Source organism: Xenopus laevis, chromosome 4L (assembly GCF_017654675.1).
Source record: "Xenopus laevis strain J_2021 chromosome 4L, Xenopus_laevis_v10.1, whole genome shotgun sequence".
Classification (NCBI taxonomy): Eukaryota; Metazoa; Chordata; class Amphibia; order Anura; family Pipidae; genus Xenopus; species Xenopus laevis.
Window position 1 is genome coordinate 125631502 of NC_054377.1, and position 23669 is coordinate 125655170.

A 23669-nucleotide genomic window follows, 5' to 3' on the forward strand; every position below is an offset into this window, starting at 1 on the left:
GGATTAATTATATCTTAGTTTGGATCAAATACAAGCTACTGTTTTATTATTACAGAGAAAAAGGAAATAATTTTTAAAAATTTGGATTATTTGGATAAAATGGAGTCTATGGGAGACATCCATTCCGTAATTCGGAGCTTTCTGGATATCGGGTTTCCGGATAAGGGATCCTATACTGTAGTACTGTTTAAAAGGGCTTCGTAACTTGAGGCTCCCAGAAGACATCAGGCATGATTTATGGTTATGAATCATGTTGAATCTCTTATTGAGTTGGCAATGAGAAATCCTATGATAGTATCACCCATGAATTCATCCCTATTTTCTTTCCAAAGTGTCATTGCCTTCAGTTATTCTCTATTTCTCATTCTCAGGGGGAATGTGGTAACTTTATCCGTCTGATCCAGCCATGGAACAGAACTCACCTGTATGTTTGTGGAACTGGGGCATACAATCCCGTGTGCACCTACATCAACCGAGGGCGCAAAGCACAGGTATCACTAAATAACCCTCAGCCAGAGAAATTAACTTATTGTCTTTCTATTTGGCTCAAAACCGGTGGCTATTTAGTAACCTCATCCAGCTCAGTGGGGCAAGTGTCAGTGGGTTCACATCTTAGTTCAGAAGAATTTTCATTTCAAGCAAGAAAAGCTCTACAGTTTCCTTATTTTAGATGTTTTAGTATGGATAAAGTCCATGGCATTTACTGTGTATCAGAAGTGTTGCTCAGTGGTATTGCTCATTGGTTTAGCAGTCTTAGAAAGCTGCAGTCAGCATAAATTTACATTAAATGGGTATAGAATGGAATAATCAGTATTCAGCACTTAGTGATAAACTATTAGGTATGTAACAAGCAATGCAAAAACTTTGGGTAAATATTAAGCAGTGTTTTGCCCATATCATATTCTAAGCAACTGTTTGGGGAAAGCCAGAGAGATCGTTGAGTCAGGTGGAAGCAATACAAGAACATTGGAATTAGAATAAACAGTTCATAATATTGTGTGTGAAGTGTGCTGTGTGTACACATGGAAAGCAGTTCACGGGTGCTAGATGTTAAACGGTACAACAGTCTGGTATGTGAAGCACGAAGCATGATGTCTGGGTTTAGTTAATACTGTACAAGATTGCCCACAGTGGAGGAAGTCAGAATTAAAGGGGAACTATGGCAAAAATGCAATATTAGCTTCAGCATACTGAAATAAGAAGTTTCCTAAATACAGTCAATTAAAAATTCTGCATTGCTTCTGAAATAATCAAGTTTATCTTCACTATCCCTCTCTCAGCATCTGTTTCTCTTCATTCTCTCTTAATGCAGGAGTTAGGTGTCAGATATTCATTGACAGTTATATACCTTATATACCTTATAGGGGGGATCATTTTGCCTAGAAGATGTATTAGAGCTCACTCTTAAAATCAACAGAAATCCTGTCTCTCTACATGCAGAATTTGTGAAAAATGCAGTTATTTTGTTTGTTCTGGAATCAGTTATTTGAGTGAACTCTAATACATCTGCTAGGAAAGGGAGCCCCGCCCCCTATAAGATATATTGGATCTAACTGTCAATGATTATCTGACATATAACTGCTGCAAGAAGACAGAATGAAGAGAAACATTCTGCTGAGAGAGGAATGGTGAACATAAACTTATTTCAGAAAGACGCAGAAAATTTAATTGATTGTATTTAGAAATTTCTTATTTCAGTATGCTGAAGCTTATGTTAAATTCTCATTTTCACAATAGTTCCCCTTTAAATCCATCTGAAAGCATCTGAAGTATATCTGAACGTATGAGATATACAAAATAAGATTAGCTATAGTGTAAGAATTCCAAAACGTTGGTGTGAAAACACACTTGTATGATCAGTGGATTAGTGGAGGACATACTCAGGATCACTGGAGGTGGTACTGAGAAAGAAGTGCAAATATGCCGGTCGTTTAACAAACAGCTTTAGGCCATAGACGCAAGAAACTTTTTTCTGATATTTCAACATGGCATGGATCGGCAGTTTTTCTAATATACTGTAGATACATCTGCCCAAAAGAAAACACATAATGGATCCTTCAGCCCCTGGTGCTCTTTGTGTTTGACAGTTGTGCTCACACAAAAGCTCAGATTTGAATCAATTCAAATTCATTTTGCAATATTCCTTGGCAAAGGGAGTGCGGGTGCCCTGTGAGAAAGCAGAATGTGTTTAAAGTGTGTCTTCGTGTACCATGAGAAATACATGAGTAAATACTGTTTTTTACACTGATTGTAAAACATGAGATTTTAACGACTAAATACTGTTTTTATTTTTACACTGATTGTAAACTATTGTTTTTAAATTGTGTTTGTTCTGTGTATACCTGTATTGCACACTTGTATGTCAATGTGAATCATTTGCCTGTTATTGTTATATTGTGTTCTGCATGTGCACCCTGTCTCCTGGTACCAGTAGAATCTGTGTGTATATGCATGTATCTGTATAACAAGTGTATGTCACATGCCTGCGCTCATTACATGACGTGTTGTACCACATATGTTTCCTAGCAGCAGATCTGCATCCAAACTAACACCCAGTATTAGGGACAGAGCTTCCATCTGTGACCCTGTGTCTCCATCATCCATGTCATATGTCACAACCATGTCCCTGGAGGTGTCCAACTTCCCGCCTCCTCTTGACCTCCCTTTAGGTCTAACTCTTATTGCCATGCTCCTCTCCATAGGCCTCAGAGCTGAGTCATACAGCACCCCCTGGAGGACGAGGGAGCAGAGCTGCTGATTCCCTGCTCAGCCCAACGCCTGCTGACCATAAGGTGGGGCCACTCCCAGGGGCCAAGGAGAACCCTTTCCCTCACCAAAAACCTAGGAGTGACAGCATTTACCCTGTTTTGTTCATGTGACAGACAACAAAATATATTGACCACTGACTTTTCAAACACAATCACTAAAAGATATTTCGCCTATCAAAGCAGAGGAGCCAATATGACTTTCTACATCACCATTTCCTAATTGAAAAAAAACATGCTGCCCATGACTGACCATGCTAAAGAAGACATTCATCCATTTGTTTCCTCTCAGTCCCTAACATTTCCCAAATACTGTCTGCTTAAACCCCTGCTGTCATAGGGGTAAATTTATCAAAGAGTGAAGTTCTGCCACTAGAGTGAAATTCAGTAGCTCTCAATTCATTTCTATGGGATTCTGAAAGGCGTATTTATCAATGGGTGAAGTGAAAGTTCACCCTTTGATAAATACGCTTATAAAAATCCCATGGAAATGAATGGAGAGTGGAATTTTACTCTAGTGGCGGAACTTCACTATTAACTTCACTCTTTGATCTATATACCCCATAGTGTTCCAGACGGGGGCCCAAAAAAGAAAGCAATTGGCAAAATTTGGAGTTGCAGAAGTAAAGATGCAGACAGTACCACTGCAGTTGGTTCCCCTCTACCCCAGTTTCATATAATCCAAAACTTGCTTGTGCTCTGAAAAATCTGTAACCCAGACCAGCAGCCCAGTCATCTTCACTCATCCTGGTACGCTCATATATCCCATCTTAATGTGCTTGGCAGCAATCATGTGAGCACCACCAGAAATATGTTACCACTTTGTTCCCCATAAAGGCAAATTCTGCAGCCCATCTTGTTCTCCGAGTACTATAGATGGCTTGTTGCCCCTTATTCAAAAAATGCCCCTAAAGGAAATTTACCACAAGTTTCTGAAAGCATCAGTACTAGATTGTAAGCTCTAAAGGGCAGTAATTACTTTCTAGGCCAGAGCAGCATCTATGTACCCCTTTATAAATGTGGCAAAGACATGTCTGATGTCTTATTTTGACGGCGTATGCTATGGATGATCACCAAAGTAGATGAGTAATGTGTGAAAGCTCCTTTTATTCTGACATCAGATCCCATAACAGTATGTAGATATAATATATCCAGTCTCCATGCTCCTTGCAATGCTGGGGTCATTTGGCATTTTAGAATTCCCTAAGGTCTCCTTTTTTCATGCAAATATAATGTGCAAGGTAACCCAGGTTCTTGTATACCTCCTCGTATTCCATTCTCTCTCTGCAACTTGAGGACACCTGGAGTTAGTCATAAATGATCTACAAGGTTAGATAAGCTGTTAAGTACCAGAAGGTCTAGAGCACTGAGAGTGATGCAATTCTGCTATTTTTTTTTACTTTCTAGGATTATGTGTTTTATCTGGAGCCGGATCGTGTGGAATCTGGGAAGGGAAAGTGTGCATATGACCCCAAGCTAGATAGTGTGTCAGCCCTTATCAGTAAGTAAAATGTAAACTGTTACCTTTAGGGTGGTGGCACATGGGGAGATTAGTCCCCATGTTGCAACAAACCTTCGCTACTGCAGGAGACCAAACCCCCCCGAAATGCCTTGGCAAGAATGCGAATCGCCGGTGGGATGGCCTACGTATTGCTTCTGTTTTCCAAAATGAAGTTGCCTCACAAGGAAACTCCAGGCGACTTTGGAAAACAAAGTGATACGTATGCCATCCTGCCAGCAATTTGCATTTTTGCCTTCGGGAAGGCATTTGGGGAGATTAGTCGCCTGCAGTAGAGAAGACTTGTCACTTGGCGACTAATCTCTCCATGTGCCACCATCCTTAGAGGACTACATTTTCACTATATCTCTTGCTATTCTGTATATTTTACCGTCAGTTTTAATAGAATTAATCTGTTAGGGTAAGGACACACTGGACGATTTGTCGCCAATGTTTTTAAAAAGCAAATCGCCGCGACATATCGCTCGTTTTGTCTCTGAACAAAACCAAATGAAAGACGCCAGCTCCTGTGCCCACAGCGCGTTTGTGAATCGCCTGTAGCTCCAAAACGCACTGAGACCCTTTTCCGAGCGATTTATCAGAAATAGCATGTACTTAGAAAAGCACTGAAATCTCCTAGACACGCACACACATACAGATAAGTAGCAGCAATTGTATTCAAATTACAATGCGAACGCAATGACGCAAGAACGCAAGAACGTAAAGACGCCAGGTTACAGCGGGAAGCACAAACCGTTTCCGGTTTGGGTGGAGCATGTACCGCACAGAGTAATGGGATACAAATCGCTCTGTGCCAATAGTCACTGTGAATCGTCTGTTCAAAAAAGACGATCGTCTTGTCGCCGCGATTTACAGTACTTTTTTAAAACGTTGGCGACAAATCGTCCAGTGTGTCCTTACCCTTAGATACATCCCTGCCTCTTTTTAAAGCTTACCTGTATTCGGGTCTCTTTTCTTGCCACCTTTTGACTATTCACTTTATCTTGGTCTCATTTCAATTCAGCCCAGTAACATGGTTCTTCATGATCTCCCTGAGTTTTCTGGATTAGTATATATTATACCCATAAAAGCCCCAAAAATAATATTGTCAATAATATAAAAAATAAAACATTTTTTTTACCCAGACACAAACTTCAGTTTAAGAAATTCCAAGTTCTTTAAGTAGATTCATTTAGTAAGTTAACAGGTGGAGGATGACAAGTTTACCATTATATATATCGGTTCCAACTTACTGTTGGGGCATTTGCTATTGGATAAAAGGGAAAGTTGTGTGAGGACAACTTTCCCTTGTTTGTTATAGTTATACAGGAGCAGTGACCAGCTCCATGGTGTAGCTCCCACCCTTTTCAGCTATAGTCAGGTGATCCCAGTGGTGGCCAATAAAAGAGCAAATTATTTTGTGAATTTTGTGAAAGCAACAAGCAGGTAAAATGTAGCAGTAGAATTCATAATGATGATCAGATCAGATGAAAGTGAGCGTAGGACTGGCCAGACCAGGGATGACTTTGACGTAGTTGCCCAGCTTAAATATACTGCAAGATATGGATAAATAATCCCTGTTTTTTTACAGGAGAGGGCACAAAATGTCTCAATATCCTTAATATATTGATAATGAGTTAAGTGCAGAGGACCTCTTGTATTTGTCTAGATGCATTTATTATTGGGCCTAATGCCTATATGGATGGGATCTAACTAGATAACACCAGATGCAAGTGTAATCTGATTTACAATCACTTTCATTCAATTAAAGTATACTTTAAGCAGATGGCCAGAAACTGTAAATGTAATACACTTTTATCAAGTATTCTTAAAGAATTTTAGGTTTCAGTGGGACTCTTAATATGTGCTAAGGTCCGATAAATGTCTAAACTTTTCCTGCAAGTGGTTAAAAAGAGTATAAAGAGTGTCCCAAAGCAGCTGCAGATCTAGGCGTGGAATAGAAATGGAGAAAGACTGAGGACACTGGGCTGCCAGATCTTACTCCTGCTAATCCTCCTGCCCCCCTGGGAGGGACCCGCCATATGAACCCCCCCTTTGGTATCCCATCCTGAAGGGCTTTCGTTAAAATCTGAGGTCGAGACTCTCTAATTAATCAGGAGCAGCTGTCGGGCTGAGAGCCAGCAAGATGAGCATCACATCATACACCACATAGAGCTGTGAGCAAATATTGCGTGCTCCATTCAGGGCTTGCAGGAGAGAGTGTTACACCCTAGTTATCATGACCTCTGCTTCTTTAAATAATAGTTTCTAGAGGCTACCCAAAATTGACTTAAGCATATCAAGTATATTCTATTCTTGTATTAAGCTGTACTATGTACTTGTATATCACATCGCTGTAATTGAAGATAGTCTTCTTTACTGTCCCAGAACTTTCCATATCTTCTCTGATATTTTAGTTTCAGATCCTCTCCACTTTCATGCTGTCAGTACCTAGAGGGGTTATTGCTTGTTCTGCACTGGTGTCTGCATTCCTGTCTGTTCCATAAGATATTGTATATCTTATAACCTTGTTTTCGGTAAATAAAGTCGTTGTTTTTCTTTTTTATTTGTGGTGTTACATGCCCCTTTATCATTTGTTATCCACAGATGAAGAGCTGTACTCTGGTGTATATATAGATTTCATGGGGACGGACGCTGCCATTTTCCGAGCAATGGGAAAGCAGGCAGCAATGAGAACAGATCAGTACAACTCACGCTGGCTCAATGGTAAGGAAAACATGGCCACCGCAACCCCATAATGCACATCACTGTGGGCTTCCACTCAACAGTGTACCACTTGAATGTACACAGGTCTGTACTGGAGCCAAAATAGGCCCTGGAATTCCAAGTACAGAGAGACCCAATCAACTCCCCATCAGCCCACTATATAGTGTTTTTTTTATGGCATCTTATGGCAGCCCCTCTGGCATTTGCCAGAACCCACAGATTGCCAGTCTGGGCTTGATTGTACAGTATCTAATAGCTCACGCCAGACATAATTCTATTGTGCCCTTCTGTAACCCTGTGATGTGTCCAAATCCACAGACCCGGCATTTGTCCATGTGCATCTCATTCCGGACAGCGCAGATCGAAATGATGACAAGCTTTACTTCTTTTTCCGTGAAAAGTCTACAGATTCGCCTCACAGTCCCACCGTCTATTCCCGCATTGGACGCGTCTGCCTTGTGAGTCAAAACATTGTCCCTGCTACTCTCACGTCTCAGACATTTGTTGCACAAATAATATCTTAGCACTGTTCTATCACATAATACTATAAGCACAAACATACAGGGCAGGCATGTGTCTCATCTTTCTAATATAGCAATTCCACTGACTTATTAAATGTGTGTTGTCTGTAAATCAAGATTGATGAATGCATCTAGTGCCCACTATCCACCATTCATATCAGTGGGGGTTGTGTGGCAGATTCTCCGGTTATTTCTGCTCCTCTGGTACATAGACTTCTTGAATTGCTTCCACAGAATGACGATGGAGGTCATTGCTGCCTTGTCAATAAATGGAGCACTTTTCTGAAAGCACGACTGATATGCTCAGTGCCCGGAGAGGATGGAATAGAGACTCACTTTGATGAGCTACGTATGTATACAATGAAAGCTTGTTAAATATTTTCTGGTTTTACTGCTGCCATTCAGTAATAGGGTTCTAAGCTTTTTTGTATATTAACCTATTGCTTCTGTTTGCAGAGGATGTCTTTATTCAGCAGACACAGGACAATAAAAATCCAGTCATATATGCTGTCTTTTCTTCATCAGGGTGAGTACCACATTTCACCATCCTGCTCTCCTTGTTACTCAACGTGCCCTTTGCACACTCACCTTATGCTTTGTATTTGGCAGATCTGTGTTTAAAGGGTCAGCAGTTTGTGTATACTCCATGTCCGACATCCGTATGGTGTTTAATGGGCCATTTGCTCACAAAGAGGGACCCAACTACCAATGGATGCCTTACACAGGAAAGATTCCATACCCACGACCTGGCACGGTGAGAGACTTTCTACTCTGCTTGAGCCTCTGGCTAAACTATTCAAGAATGCCTTTGTTATTATCATTTATTTACAAAGTGCTGCTATATTACACTATACCGTAATACATGCCTTCCTTTCGCTAAAAATCTGGAGCTGGACATTGGTCATTGTCTTTCCCACTATGTCAGCAATGCTCTCCATATATCGCTTATATGTTGTGTTATATTTAATCAGAGCTACATATAGGGGCAAATTCACTAGGCGCCGAAGCGCCTAACACTAGCGTCAGTGTACTAGAGTTGGCCATTTTCGTTACTTGGCAAATTCACTAACGGACGCTGGCGTAACTTCGCTAGTGTAACTTCGCACCCTTACGCCTGGTGAATTTGCGCAACGGACGTAACTCTGCAAATTCACTAACACGCGCATTGTTCTGAACGCTACCTTTTACGCTAGACTTCCTTCGCCACCTCAGACCAGGCGAAGCGCAATAGAGTAGATAGGGATTTCTTCAAAAAAAGTTAACATTTTTTCTAAGTCCCAAAAAACGCTGGCGTTTTTTCTATATTATGGGTGATAGGCTGAAAAAGATCGAAAAGTTTTTTGGGGCTCCCCTCCTTCCCCCCTACATTTCCTAACTCATGGCAACTTAACTATACAGTGGGCACATAAAAATTTTATTTGATGTTTTGAAAGTTTCCCAGGCATTTGTAATGATTGTACGTATTCCTCCATTGAAATCTGAATTTGGTGCCGTATGCAAATTAACCATCGCTAGCGTAACTTCGCTTCACTTAGCGAATCAACGGTAGCGCAACTTCGCAACCTTACGCTACCCCTGAGCGCTGGCGAAACTACGAATCTTAGTGAATGTCCCACATAGTGAGAATTAGGTATGAAATAGAGCACAGTATTGACGCCACAAAGGAAATCCCCACTAGTTACATCCTGACCAGTTGTACTATTAGTACTTTTCTATATAAAACAACTCAAGATAATTCATTTTTTTAACCCTTTGAATTCTACAATCCTATGCAGTGTCCAGGTGGTACCTTCACCCCATCTATGAAGTCTACCAAGGATTACCCAGATGAGGTGATAAACTTCATGCGCACACACCCTGTCATGTACAATCCTGTGTATCCAGTGCACCGCCAGCCATTGTTAGTCCGAACCAACGTCAACTACCGATTCACAACTATTGCAGTAGATCAAGTGGATGCATCTGATGGGCGCTATGAAGTGTTGTTTTTGGGCACAGGTACAGTTCATTTCTAATCCTTCCCCTAATTGTCATTCCAGTTAGCCACAAAAGTTTTTTCTTACTAAGTCATGAGTAAAAAGTCCCTTTATTTAATACTATTTACTGTGTAACTGGAGTATGAGAACACATCATTATGGTTATGGGGTTTTTTTGTCAGTGTGTCCTAAACTTTGTTTTGGACAGACCTGTAGCCAATGATAGTGTATTAATGTCCACAACTCCAGGTCTGGACTGGGATTCAAAGTAGGCCCTGGCATTTCAGATACACAGAGGCCCAAACAACCTCCCACAAGCCCACAAAATAGTGACTGTCTATGACATCTTACAGCAGCCCCTCTGGCATTTGCCAGAACCCACAGATTGCCAGTCCAGGCCTGCACAACTCTAATTATTACAACTCAAGTTTTACAATACCCACAAGTCAACTATTCGAACACTCCAATAGACGCTGTAGACTAAATTTATGAAGACACCTCGATATTAAACTGTAACTTTAATTTATGTTTTATGGTACTTTCTGATTTGTATTTCATGTTGGTCATATTTTTCCTAAAATATACTTTTGTAGTCTTGTCACTTTGGCTCACTTTGTCATGTGTCATTTTATCATTATTTTCTCCTCTTCTGTCTCTGCATATTATCATATACATCTTGTCAATGCTCCTTTCCTCAGAATGTATCTGTTCTGTACTGATTGTTATTTCTTCTCAGATAAGGGAACAGTACAGAAAGTGATTGTTCTACCAAAGGATGATTTGGAGACAGAAGAGCTAATATTAGAAGAAGTAGAAGTGTTCAAGGTGAGAACAATTTCCTGACAATAGGATTCCTCAGATTCTCTTGGGGACCAGTTGAGGGGAGGTTATTGGGGCAATGTTATTGCTTCTCAAGGAGGCAATGCAAAATTATTATACTGCTGATGTGATAAAGATGTTTATGGAGAACCTTCCATTTATTTTACTGACATACAGTACATGTAAAATAATAATTGGTTTGCAATTATTACTGCTACTAAGAAGATATCAGCCTTGTTATTTACTTACACAGCACCGGCTTCTTGTTCCCATCAGCATTTTTTATTCTTTTGTTCTCCTTTCTCAGGTACCAGCACCCATTAAATCCATGAAGATCTCAACAAAGAGAGTAAGTAGAAAATAGTATGTGAGGTCAACAATGTCATTGCAGATAACAAAAGCTAACTTGTATTTGAGCATAAAGAGTTTGGAAATTTGATAATTGTTCGTATGACAAAAAGCAAACTTGTATTTAGGGCAGAGACACACGCTGCAATTCGGGGAGATTAGTCGCCCGGCGATGAATGTCCTCTTCTTTGGGGCAATTGTTCTCCCGCTGGCTAGAATTAAAATCCCCTGCGGGAAGGCACTCGGAGCACTTCATTTTCCGAAGTCGACCAAAGTTTTAAGCATAAAGAGTTTGTAAATTTGAATATTGTTCATATGGCAAAACACACGATTTATTTTAAAGTGTGATCAGTTGTGAGCATGTCAGGCAAGAAAGCAACATACAAGAAGGCATTAAAACCTTTTTTGAAATTTCCGAAGGAATCCGCCATCACCAACTAATCCAGCAGAGAAATACTGGGTCAGTAAATTTAAATTGCTGCCCTCTTTATTCTTTTGTCTCCCCATCAAACGTGACCTGCCTATAAACATTTTATTGGGGTTTCTGAGGTAAAGGGTTTAAGTTTATTGTTAGTAAATGTTCCAACAATCTACTTAAACCTTGAACTAAAATATGAAAATATTCCTGTAAAAAGGTCATTTAGAACAAGAATATGCAAATGTCACTTTGCTTAGTGCTGGGTATTTAATATTGCTGGCTGGATGCGTCAATTTTCGAAATTCTAGTTTCAACGGAAGCATATTTAAATGCATTTAGCAAGATTAGGTTATTTGTATGAGAAAAAAAAAAGTTATTGGTCTCTACAGACAGAAGGTCAGTGACCCTGCTAGACAAAAGGAATTAGGAGTGAGCCAGTAGTCTGGGCAAGCATTTCTAGTCCTGTAGACTTAGTAAGGGCATCACATTTTTCACACTACAGCCTGGTCACAAGCAAAGTGTATCATGGGAGACTAGAATTACTGATAGACTGGAGGAGGTCAAGGTCAGTAACCTAAGAGAAGGCTAGTGTTATGGAACCAGTGAACTTGTTCTTACATGACACAGAACAATTTAACAATAGCAAATGTGTAAAACATCAGTTACATTTTTACTACATGGGATTCCTTACTTTTTAGCCTGCTATTCCCAGCACTTTATACATCTCCTTGAAGTTTATAGTGGAGGCAGCAACCAAACCAGACTGCCTTTTCTAGTTGCCAGCTGTTTCTTTGGATCATAATTACACATTTTCTCTTATTAGTTAAGACCAGAAACATATACATAGGGCACATTAGCCTTGTCTTTTATTGCCAAAGTTAATTGCAGCTTGCCTTTGTAGAAAACTCAGTGACAGACATACAGAGCCCTTGCAAAAAGTGATACGCAAAGTTTATATTTCAGTGTAATTGATTTTGTAGTTGTGCTTTATTTAATCCAAGCAAAATAAGTTACACATATTATATTAATTACATCCACGTTTGATGCCGTTTCTTATATCATTCACCTTGACAAGTTCCAAAGCGGAGTCAGTGACCTGTGATGTATTACTGTAACACAGCACAAGGACACAGCCATTTATTATACGCCACACGTTTGGATTACAATGGATGTTGCAGATTTTAGCTGCTGTCTGGAATACAGTATAAGGGCAGAGACACATGCTCAGATTCGGGGAGATTAGTCGCCCAGCAACAAAACGCCTCTTTTTGGGGCGACTAATCTCCCCAAACTGCCTCCCGCTGGCGAGAATATAAATCGCCGGCGGGATGGCACTCAAAGTGCTTTGTTTTCCAAAGTCGTCCGAAGTTTCCTCGTGAAGCAAACTAATGGGAAAACGAAGCGCACTGATTGCCACCCGCCGGCTGGAGGCAGTTCGGGGAGATTAGTCGCCCCGAAGGAGAGGAGATTTGTTGCTGGGCGACTAATATCCCCGAATCTGAGCATGTGTCTCTGCCATAAAGGGGGCATGAGTCCTCTGATAAAAATCCCTTCTGCACATTTCCACAAGGCATGTGCTTTAGTGATGTGCGGGCCGACCTGATACCCGTGGGTTTACCCGTGGGTCGGGTGGGTTCGGGTCGACCTCGCACTGCCACTTTCAAATGCCGACTTCCGGGTTCTGGTTTTATAGTCTTGCGTCTGCTCGCCCGCCCCTTTTGTGACGTCATTGTCAGTGCGGGTCTATAAAAGGACCCCGGAAGCGCGGGCGCAGGCTGGAGCAGGGCGGGTTAGGGTCGGGTGCATCACTAATGCGCTTCTACCTATACTTTCAATACAGCAGCTACAAGTCTGTGGCATTACAGAGCTCCAGAGCTATACAATCACACTGACACATGGTTTATTTAAAATGTAGAAGGCGTTCTTCAATCAGAAGCCTCTATTTTGTTCAATAATTGCTATTTCCAAGTGCTTCGGGAGTGTATTATAACTTTTTTCACAGGGGGTCCAAATTAAGAGTTTAGGTCATTTTCGCAAACCTAAAAAATTGGTTTAGAATGAATTAAGCACTTTATGTAAATAGTTCTTGTCTATTGTAGCAGTACAGGGATGGAGTAGGTTTACCTCCTGAAAATCTGCCTTCACCTCTAAAAAGTGCCAACTTTTAAGGAAAAGCCCTCATGGGAGCATTCTGAGCCTTTGTTTTATATGTATCCATTTCTGTGCAACTTCTTATACTATATTGCACATAGCTTGCTAATAGTGATCCCAAGGGAGGGGACAGTGAATGATACCAGTCTGTCATTCTTATATTATGACCCTTAGGCTAATTTCACATTGACACAATGTAAACCAGAAATCAGAGACACCTTGATTCTGTGAGGTTCAGACTAGAGATAATCATAAGGGGGCAAGTTGGTGGGTCGTTGGTGAAGTTATAACAGCAATATAGTCAGCATGTAAAGGCAAAAGGAGAACGTCTCTAGAAGATTCACCGGCTGCCAAATATTGTATCAGCTGCTACTCGTGTGCGCACAATAAGAGACTTATTCAGCTTTCCCACAGCAGTAAATAAACTGTGGGAAAATCATCCATTCGACCCTGTGCTTTCTCATTCAGCTCAGCGGGTTCAACATTATATTTTGAGGCTGCCTCACTGGGAAGCTTGTCATGATTTATAGGGAAACCGACAAGATTAATAAGAGAACAGTCACTGTTTAAGGGAGGTAGCGCACATTGTAATTTATTCTTATTTAGAATCCTCATGCAAACTAGCAGCGTGTGTTCTGTGATTTACACTTATAGAGGCTTATTTGAGTCTGCATTGACACCATTCACAAAGGCACTTGTGCCCATCCATACAAACATCTAGTCTGTGCTGTTGACTTGCACAGAGTTGTACACATGGAACGTTGTCATTGCTGCCCCCCCTAAACATGGCAATGATTCCAGTTGCACCTGCCCAGTGTCGGACTGGGATGCCAGGGGCCCACCAGAAACCCTTAGACCTTGGGCCCACCAGAAAACATAAAACTGTGAGCCCACCACAAAACCTTAGACAGTGGACCTTTCCAAGCTATTATTCCTCCTCTACTCCCTCAACCTCTTTATTCTCCTAGTCTTTTATATATACTTACAATATTCTCCCATTATTTAGCATGTTTACCCATAAAGAAATAGGGAATGACCATGAAATAGGCCAAATGTTTTGGAACAAGAGGCCCACTGACACCTGGGCCCACCGGAAGTTTTCCTGGTATCCCGGTGGGCCAGTCAGACACTGCACCTGCCAGATGCATCCTTGGGCACAACTGACTTGCTCCCAGTTAATAGGATGCTCATGATATCAATTTCCACACATTTAAAATACATAATCCCCATAATTGGACGGTCACCTGATTCGTCGAAAAGATGTGTCCACATTAGCAGCAAGTTGTGGTGACTGCAACATAGCTGGTATATCCACTATTTGGATGCGTCTGAACCCTGAATCCTTTGTGAAAGATTGAGCCAAATAATGAATCCAACCCCTAATTTGCATATGCAAAATAGGTAAACAAGGAGGAAAGATAACCGTGTGCGCATCACTCAGTTAAAAAAAATTTGACTTCCTTGTTTATGTGATGAAAAGTAACATTATATTTTGGATTTGGATTCAGTTCAGGCAGCTAAATCCTGCTGAAAAAGGCCAAATCTTGGCCAGAACCGAATCCTGGATTTGGTGCATCCCTAGCTAAAAACAGGACTATTTGTGCCTAACCACTGCATATTGACCACATAGTGATTATAAATAAGCCTTGTAATGCCCATAAGAGTCGGATGCAATATAATATGTGTTAGAAACATTGTACAGTAAAATTAAGACAACTGATTTGTTACACCTTACGTTGTATGAGGATATAAATATCAATTCTTATTATTTTTCTCTAACAGCAACAGCTTTACGTGGCTTCTTTGTCAGGAGTGACACACCTGGCCCTCCATCGCTGTGATGTGTATGGTGAAGCTTGCGCAGATTGCTGTCTTGCCAGAGATCCTTACTGTGCCTGGGATGGGAAGACCTGCTCTCGCTACTCAGCTTCTTCGAAGAGGTGTGTACGTGGTGGGGCCTTGTGGGAGTTTGGGATAAGATTTGAGAATGTCGCACATTAAAGGGATACTGTCATGGGAAAAACATTTTTTTTCAAAATGAATCAGTTAATAGTGCTGCTCCAGCAGAATTCTGCACTGAATCCATTTCCCAAAAGAGCAAACAGATTTTTTTATATTCAATTTTTAAATCTGACATGGGGCTAGACATTTTGTTAATTTCCCAGCTGCCCCCATGTCATGTGACTTGTGCCTGCACTTTAGGAGAGAAATGCTTTCTGGCAGGCTGCTGTTTTTCCTTCTCAATGTAACTGAATGTGTCTCAATGGGACATGGGTTTTTACTATTAAGTTTTGTTCTTAGATCTACCAGGCAGCTGTTATCTTGTGTTAGGGAGCTGTTATCTGGTTACCTTCCCATTGTTCTTTTGTTTGGCTGCTGGGGGGAAAAAGGGAGGGGGTGATATCACTCTAACTTGCAGTACAGCAGTAAAGAGTGATTGAAGTTTATCAAAACACAAGTCACATGACTTGGGGCAGCTGGGAAATTGACAATATGTCTAGCCCCATTTCAGATTTCAAAATTGAATATAAAAAAAACTGTTTGCTCTTTTGAGAATTGGATTTCAGTGCAGAATTCTGCTGGAGCAGCACTATTAACTGATTCATTTTGAAAAAAAAAATTTCCCCATGACAGTATCCCTTTAAGGTGGCCATAGACGTAACAATTACGGATTTCCAAGAAAGATCGTTAGTTTCAATACACACGTGTAGAGCTGAGTCATCAGATAAACAGGTAGAAACAATAGAATTAGTATCTGACGATTCAGCACTAACAATCGACCAATCGACGAGGCGACCGATATCCAATCTTCTGCTGATCGGTTGGCTCTTTTCCCACCATACACACCGAATATCTCAAGGTAAATTTGTTTCATGCGATATTATCTGTGCGTCTATGGCCACCTTTAGTGTTTTGTTTGTGAATAAGGGTGACATCTGACTCTTGATCAGCAAAATAAGGAACTACAATATATTTTCTCTTGTTTTGCCATCACGTCTTTCTTGCGGCCTGCCTTGTGACTTGCCTCGGATGATCACAGACGTAGCCGACGTCAGGATGTAAGACACGGGAATCCAATGAGGCAGTGCAGAGGGTACAATTCAAATGGTGAGATCATGTCAACATGCAAAGTTTCATACATCTAGGACCTAACAATCATGGAACTGGTATATATATATATATATATATATATATATATATATATATATATATATATATATATATATATATATATATATATATATATATATATATATAGATACACATACACTTGTAAGGAGCCTGATACGTTAAGATGCATATACAGTATATATAGATGTAGCCAATCTGGCATATAAACACATACCAATTCCCAAGCCTTGAGGTTTGAGCACAAATTAAAGATTGTTGCAGCAGTGCCTCATAGGGCCAGGTTAGGAGGGTCATTTTATGTTCCCTTCTATAGCCGACAAAGCTGATGCAACCACACTCAGCACATCATAGTAACAAGGAAACTGTCTGGTAGCTTCTCCTCTGGTTGAGTCTCTTGCGGAAGTGACTGGCATTATGTGCACTGTCATTTATAATGGTAGCAAAGTAACTGTAGCACTTAATGGGATGTATGTCGCAGCTATACAAGTTACATACAAACAAGCAACTGTGCCCATAAGCCACTCTGACAGCTCTGATTACTTAGGCTTTAAAAGAGAACTAAAACCTAACTAACGATGTAGGCTAGAAATGTTGTACATTATGTTTTGGGATTTGGTACCAGCCCAAGGCAACCACAGCCCTTTAGCAGTAAAGATCTGTGTCTCCAAAGATGCCCCAGTAGCTCCCCATCTTCTTTTCTGCTGATTCACTGCACATGCTCTGTGCTGCTGTCACTTACTGAGCTTAGGGGCCCACTCACAATATACAGTACACATAGAATAGAAATGTCACAATATAAGGCTGATTAGTAATTAATACAGATAATTACTACATGGCAGCACAGAAACCAGTGCAATTAGCATCAGAATATTATAATCAGCCCTGTAGCATCAGCTTATAATACAGACCAACTTCAGTTTCTGCTTCATAATTTATCACGACCCCTAAGCTTAGCTTCTCAACAGCTGCTCAGAGCCCACTGAGCATGTGAGTGTCACAGACACTTTCCAAGATGGTGAAGTTTGCAGTCCTGGATCATTGCTGCTTTTGAGAAGCTGCCATTTTTAGCCTTATTTATTTTTAGGGTTTAGGTCTCACTTTCAGGCATTCTGGTTAACATCCACCCCTTTCTCTCCACTGTGCAGCCAGTAAGAATGGGGTGGACGGAGTGCAGTATGGAGTGGAGGGAAGCTCAGCCTTCCTGGAGTGTCAGCCTCGCTCCCCCCAAGCCTCACTGAAATGGATTCTCCAGAAGGACAACACTGATCGAAAGAAAGAGGTGAGAACATAAACTATTGTGGATTACAGAGACGTTGTCAAAGGTGTTAGTTTGATATGCATACGTTTTGCTTAGCCTATGAAATAAAGGCTGATATTGAAAGACCTATTTCAAACAGAAAATTATATTTGCTGTTGAGGTTGATGCAATACTTAGTAGTCTCAGACACTTGTAATAGGCTAACCATGTATCTCTGAAGCAGAGAATTGCTATATGCAGCCACAGCAAAAACAGCAAATCTGTATTCATGAGTAAGAGCCATGCCTCTACCTACCTTCTCCTCCTCTCTGTGTAGCAATGTTCATACCAAGTACATAATATGTGTTCCAGGGCAGATTCATTGTCTGACCTAAAATGAGGGGGGGGGGGGTTATTTATCAAAATCCGAAGATTTCTGATAATAAAACAGTCCGACCAAATCTGCACTGATTTTTCCCCCATATTGAGCAATACATTTTTCCGAAAATTTCCTTTGTGGGAAAAAAACTATATAAAACATGATAATTTTGAATCGTACAAATTTTCCGGATTTGACGTTTTTTTTATGATTTTTGCCCTATAACCACAAAATCTTCGGATTATTGCACAAAACTCAGCACAGCTCAGGATATCTTCAGGACTTCTGCCATTGACTTCAACATGATCTCGGCAGGTCTGAGCTGGAGTACATTTTTTTATTTAGACTTTTAACACCCTCTGGGGCAAATTCACTAAGATGCGAAGTTGCGCCAGGCGCAACTTCGCCGCACTTCGCCACACTTCGCCAGGCGTAGTTTCGCCAGGGCTCCGCAAATTCACTAAAATCCGAAGTTGCGCACAGGGGTAGAGTAAGGTTGCGAAGTTGCGCTAGCGTTGATTCGCTATATAAAGCGAAGTTGCGCTAGCGAAGGCTAATTTGCATACGGCGCGAAATTCAAATTTCAATGGAGGAACACGTATCTGCACTACAAATGCCTAGAAAACCTTCAAATCAGCAAATAAAAATTTTATTTTGCCCTACACATGTGCCCACTGTCTAGGTAAGTTGCCATGAGTCAGGAAATGTAGGGGGGAGGAAGGGGAGCCCCAAAAAATTTTCGATCTTTTTCAGCCTATCAGCCATCATGTAGAAAACACGCCAGCGTTTTTTGGGACTTAGAAAAAAAATTGACTTTTTTTGAAACAATCCCTATCTACTCTATTGCGCTTCGCCAGGTCTGAGGTGGCGAAGGAAGTCTAGCGTAAAAGGTAGCGTTCAGTACACTGCGCAAGTTAGTGAATTTGCGTAGTTTCGTCGCTAGCGAAGATTCGTCTGGCGTAAGGTTGCGAAGTAACACTAGCGAAACTACGCCACCGTTCGTTAGTGAATTTGCGCAGTAGCGAAAATGCCAAACGCTACCAAATTAACGCTAGCGTTCGGCGCTTCGCGCCTTAGTGAATTTGCCCCTCTGGGTTTAATAAATTCTGAAAAATTTGAGTTTTTTTGTTCCACTTAAATTTGGATTTTATAGTAAAAAAAAAAACTGGAATTTTTCGATTTTTTGGCATTCGGAATTTGATAAATAACCCCCTAAAACGTTGCCCTACTTAGACCTAGTTATTTTCATGTCCACTGTCTTTGGCTAGCAGAGGGAAGCCTCAAGAACACTAAGGGAAATGGCACAAGGGGATTTGTCAGTCATGGCTAGGTCATTGCCACCTTTTTATTAATCTTTTTTCCCTATTAATAACATTGGGATCAACCATAATTTTTACCGGCCAGGGGGCAACTCTAGTCATGGCAAATCACATTTTGTGCAGGAAGCGTCAAACTACCAAAAACACATTTTGTGTTGGAGGCAATTAGAATTGGCAACTTATTGGGACAATGCATGGAGTAATTCTAAAATTATTATGATTCCATTTGTCTTCAATATAAAGTTAATGTTGGGTGTTTTGTAATTTGCACAAAAGGCCACATCAATTATCCCAATTAAAAATAAAGTGGGTAGTGAAGCTTGACCCCCTTGTTTATACTGTTTGGCCCCATAAACATTATTGCATGAGCACAAACATCAGTCTTTTCATCTTGTTTTTATAACTGCAACTTTTAAGAAGAAGTAACATATCAACTATACTATATACATACATTTTAGGTGAAAGTTTAAAGTCCTTCTATAATGTTTCAGTTTAGCAAGTGGGCGTTATTCTGCTGGTTAGAAATAATCCTTTTAAAACTGGAAACTGTTAGGGAAAGTGTAAATATCCTTCTGGCAAAACACCGTAATAAATCACAGAATCTCCCAATGACATTCCACAACTGTGATCCAATAGGCTTAAAGTGCAGTGGGAATTGAACAAGTGGGAAATTCTATACCTAAGAAAAATAAGTCAAAGAAGAGAGACATCATGGATATATATAAATGCAAAACATTGTTTCCACGTGGGTTTGATGAAAACCGTAATCATATCCCATTTGCAGAATAGAAGTATCCTTGAATTGCTGTATATTTTTTTTATGAACAGGTGATACATAATGGTCATGGTATGGATAAGTTGCCTCCTTAAGGAGTTGAAGTGTAGGTTAAACCATGCGTCTGAATGATGATGTGAAACCTTTCTAGGAATCATTGGCTTCAGTGTGACCTAATGTTTTTGATATCTTGTAATCTTATTATAAGGGGTCATTTACAAATGCACCTGCAAGTGCTCCAAAAAGAGTGCATATTGTTGCAAATCATTAAAGTACCCGTCTCATGTGTAGTGACAGGGATGAATGAGAGCCACCTGTCATTGCGCACAGGAGATGTTTTCATCCATGTCTGGCATTTGTTATGGTTGATAATATCCTATTACTTAAACAATATAATTAAATATATGTTTTAATCAGTGTAGCAGGGGGCAGACAGAATAAGCCTCATAATCCAGCACAATTGCTTCCTGTTTTATACAACCTATGATTAAGGGGTGTTCCCGAAATACGTTAGGCGTCCACACATAGCGGCCACCTGTTTTTTAATGTTATAATAAACAGTGGTTTTTACTTTATGAAGCAGTGCGCCTTCAATTTTTTCTCTGTTTTATAAAGACCTGACTTGTAGATTTGAGGTGATATCTGAAGCTTCTTGTCTTTCTTTAGCTCCGCTCTGAAGGTCGCTTCCTGAAGACAGAACAAGGACTCCTCATGCGCTCCCTGCAACTGTCCGACTCTGGAGTATACCACTGCACAGCCACCGAGAACAATTTTAAGCACACTGTGATGCGTGTCCGGCTCCATGTTCTGGGGGCTGATGCTGTCACAGCAGCACTTCTTAACCCAGAACCTCCTGTGGCCCTTGCCACCAACCCAGCGGGACCCCCAGGTGCCTATGATGATTTAGTACAACTTCTTTCTCAGCCTGAGATGGGGCTTCTCAATCAGTACTGTCAGGGATACTGGCGCCCTTCTGGCTCTACACAGACTGATACAAAGGAGTTTCAGGACCAAAAACGTGCCAGGAACCGGAGAAATCATCCGCCCACTGAGGAACTGCAGACATGAAACAGGACCAACCAATTCTAGGACCAACTATTCTTCATCTCCTTACTCCCCCCCCCCACTCATCTTGCCTCCTTTCCGGACTGACCCTTATTTTATTTTTTACCCAAACCTCATTTTTTTTTCTTAAAATATCATGACAAAAAAACAGAACAAACTATAAATATATAAATATATAAAATATATATATATAAAGAAAGAAGGGGGTTTACTCTTTACCTGAGTCTCTTAGACTTTATTTATTGGGGGAACTGAAATTCCTCCCATGCCAATTCCTCTTTTACTGGGGCGCAGTATGGACAGAGAGGATCGGTCCTAGTTTCTGAAATTATGTGACATTACACCATTGGGGGACCCTTTATATCATGTGATTCTACCAAAACCCTGACGCTCATGTCTTCTTTGCTTGAGGGACCTGCAGAGCGTCAGAGGCGTGTTACTGCTTTAATACTACCAGAGCCTGCAGATAATTGCACATAAACCCCTCTCAGACTACACAAACTGTAGGGTGTTGTTCTGTCACCCACCAGTACTTCAGGAATCTGCAGATCATTGCTCCATGACCACTTCGCAATACAGTTTGCAGAGCACCTCTCCATTATCACTGCTCTGCAGGCTGACACTTCAATAAAGAATCACTGACAAAGATTTTGTCTCTGTTGTTACACCATAGACATCATTGCGATGTGTGTGTCAGCCCCCTTCTCCTACACAACGACGTTTGCCCTGTCCAACGCCATCTGTTTGAATCTTGTCCCCACTTTTTCTCTCGGATTAAAACTGACTGCAATACTCCAAAGCTCTGAGTAGAGGAGGAGTGAGAGCACCTCTGTATCCATGATGAAAGCTCAACCCAATAAGAATGTATGCATTTCAGAGGAGCTCTATTCCAATTGGATTAGGGTACATTATTTACAGAACTTATACTATTGTGACCACAACCTAGAAATAACTGCAAGGTGCAGACGTGTCATGTACAATTCATTGGAATCTAATTACATAGGTATCCTATCCAAAAGCATTAGGAGATATATTTATCTTATGATATGTTACTGCTTTCAGAAAAAAACAAAAAGTAGATAAAAAAATTAAATTTGGCCTTAATATATCAGCCATTGGATCCAATTGGACTGGAAATAAGTGTTTCAGCAATGTGTGAGTCTGCACTTTATATATACTCTTGGATTCCCTTGGATAACTGGGCACAGGATTTTCTGGAAATGACAGAGACTATAATCAGTATATGAGCTAGGAACTATTCATAACAGGGGAGCGGGCAACAGGATTGGGGAGGCTTGTTATTATGCTTAGTGATGTTCTACAGGGAAGCACAAACATACAGCTGACAGAGGAATGTTATTTTATGCAAGTCTTCCTTTTTATATAGTGGACTATTTGTTATTGTATTGGATGATGTGTTTTCCCCCCGATGTCAGTTTTGTTTAAAATGAGGTACGTGTCCCTGTTGCCTGTGGATTAGAAACAGGGGAGGTGCCTGAAGCCTGAGGCCTACATTTAGGGTAAGGGAGGTTTCTCTGGTGACTGCATTTTGTAATATTTCCAGTATTGTCACGAAACGAGTCAATGCCATGAAATGAGTCTGAATTGTCTGGGTATGGTATGAGTCTAGTTTGGCACTATTGGTACAAAATGAACCAGAGTTGTCTGTGTATAGGTATGGCATAAGTCCAAATTGTCTGCGTATTGGTATGGCATGAGTATAAATTGTCTTTGAATTGATAAGAGAAGAGTCCAAATTGTCCGTGACTATGTATGAATGAGAGCGATTAACGGGAAGCAATGAATCTAACTGTCTGATTGACAAGAAGAAACAAGTCACGGGTTTATATGTATCAGAAAGAAATTAGTTCAAGTCATCAGACTAATGACAAGAATAGAGTTCCATTTGTCTGTGTTGTTGTCTGATTAACTGGAATAAATGAGTTCTTATTGATTGGGGAAAAATCAATTCCACTTATATGTGTATTGTGAGAATAAACACAATCCCAGCAGCCAATCAGAAGGAACACAGTAAGGACAACTGAGAGATATCTGGCCTGGTGGTATCACGCACATAAAAGAGGTACGACCCTGATGATGGAATAAGGTTAAAGGTGTCCCTGTTGGCTAGGAAGATGTGCAAAATGAGATGAGACAGGGGTTGCACGATAAGTGGTTGAAAGCAACTTTAATAAGAAATATGTACATAGGAACAAGCAAGGAAAACAACAAAAAAAAGTTTCTGTTGACGTAAGCACTTGTTTTATAGTTATAATTACATAATTGGCCATGTTTGCTTTTGTCCATAAAATTATCCTGAGAAATGTCATTTTTTTCAGTATATTCACTGATATGGCCACATGTGCAGCCCAGCACCGCCGAAGAGCATGTTCTGATATATGTGCCTTAGGAGTAGGTTACATGCGCTTGTCCTATTATCTGTGTATTAGGAGGAGGTGGTTATATGTATTTGTCCTTGAATTTGTCTAAAAGCAGGAAGAGGTGAGAGGTGCTTGCCATGATGCCTGTGTATTAGGAG

The 23669-nt window shown here is 40.6% G+C and overlaps 1 protein-coding gene across 3 annotated transcripts in view; it reads left to right on the top strand.

Moving 5' to 3' along the window:
- Nucleotides 1-23095, top strand: part of sema3f.L (semaphorin 3F L homeolog) — an 89073-nt gene extending 65978 nt beyond the window's left edge. For 2 of the 3 annotated variants that reach the window (XM_018258960.2, XM_041590773.1), the window contains exons 5-19: nt 372-491; nt 2703-2792; nt 4173-4266; nt 6871-6990; nt 7309-7448; nt 7746-7860; nt 7968-8037; nt 8121-8265; nt 9287-9509; nt 10224-10312; nt 10614-10655; nt 15006-15163; nt 16264-16331; nt 17501-17634; nt 20732-23095. In XM_018258960.2, coding sequence (XP_018114449.1) covers nt 372-491; nt 2703-2792; nt 4173-4266; nt 6871-6990; nt 7309-7448; nt 7746-7860; nt 7968-8037; nt 8121-8265; nt 9287-9509; nt 10224-10312; nt 10614-10655; nt 15006-15163; nt 16264-16331; nt 17501-17634; nt 20732-21133 — 2010 coding nt within the window. In that variant the 3' untranslated portion in view covers nt 21134-23095. The remainder of the gene's footprint in view (nt 1-371; nt 492-2702; nt 2793-4172; nt 4267-6870; nt 6991-7308; nt 7449-7745; nt 7861-7967; nt 8038-8120; nt 8266-9286; nt 9510-10223; nt 10313-10613; nt 10656-15005; nt 15164-16263; nt 16332-17500; nt 17635-20731) is intronic. The other variant, XM_018258958.2, reaches the window with a different exon arrangement.
- The last annotated feature ends 574 nt before the right edge of the window (nt 23096-23669 follow it).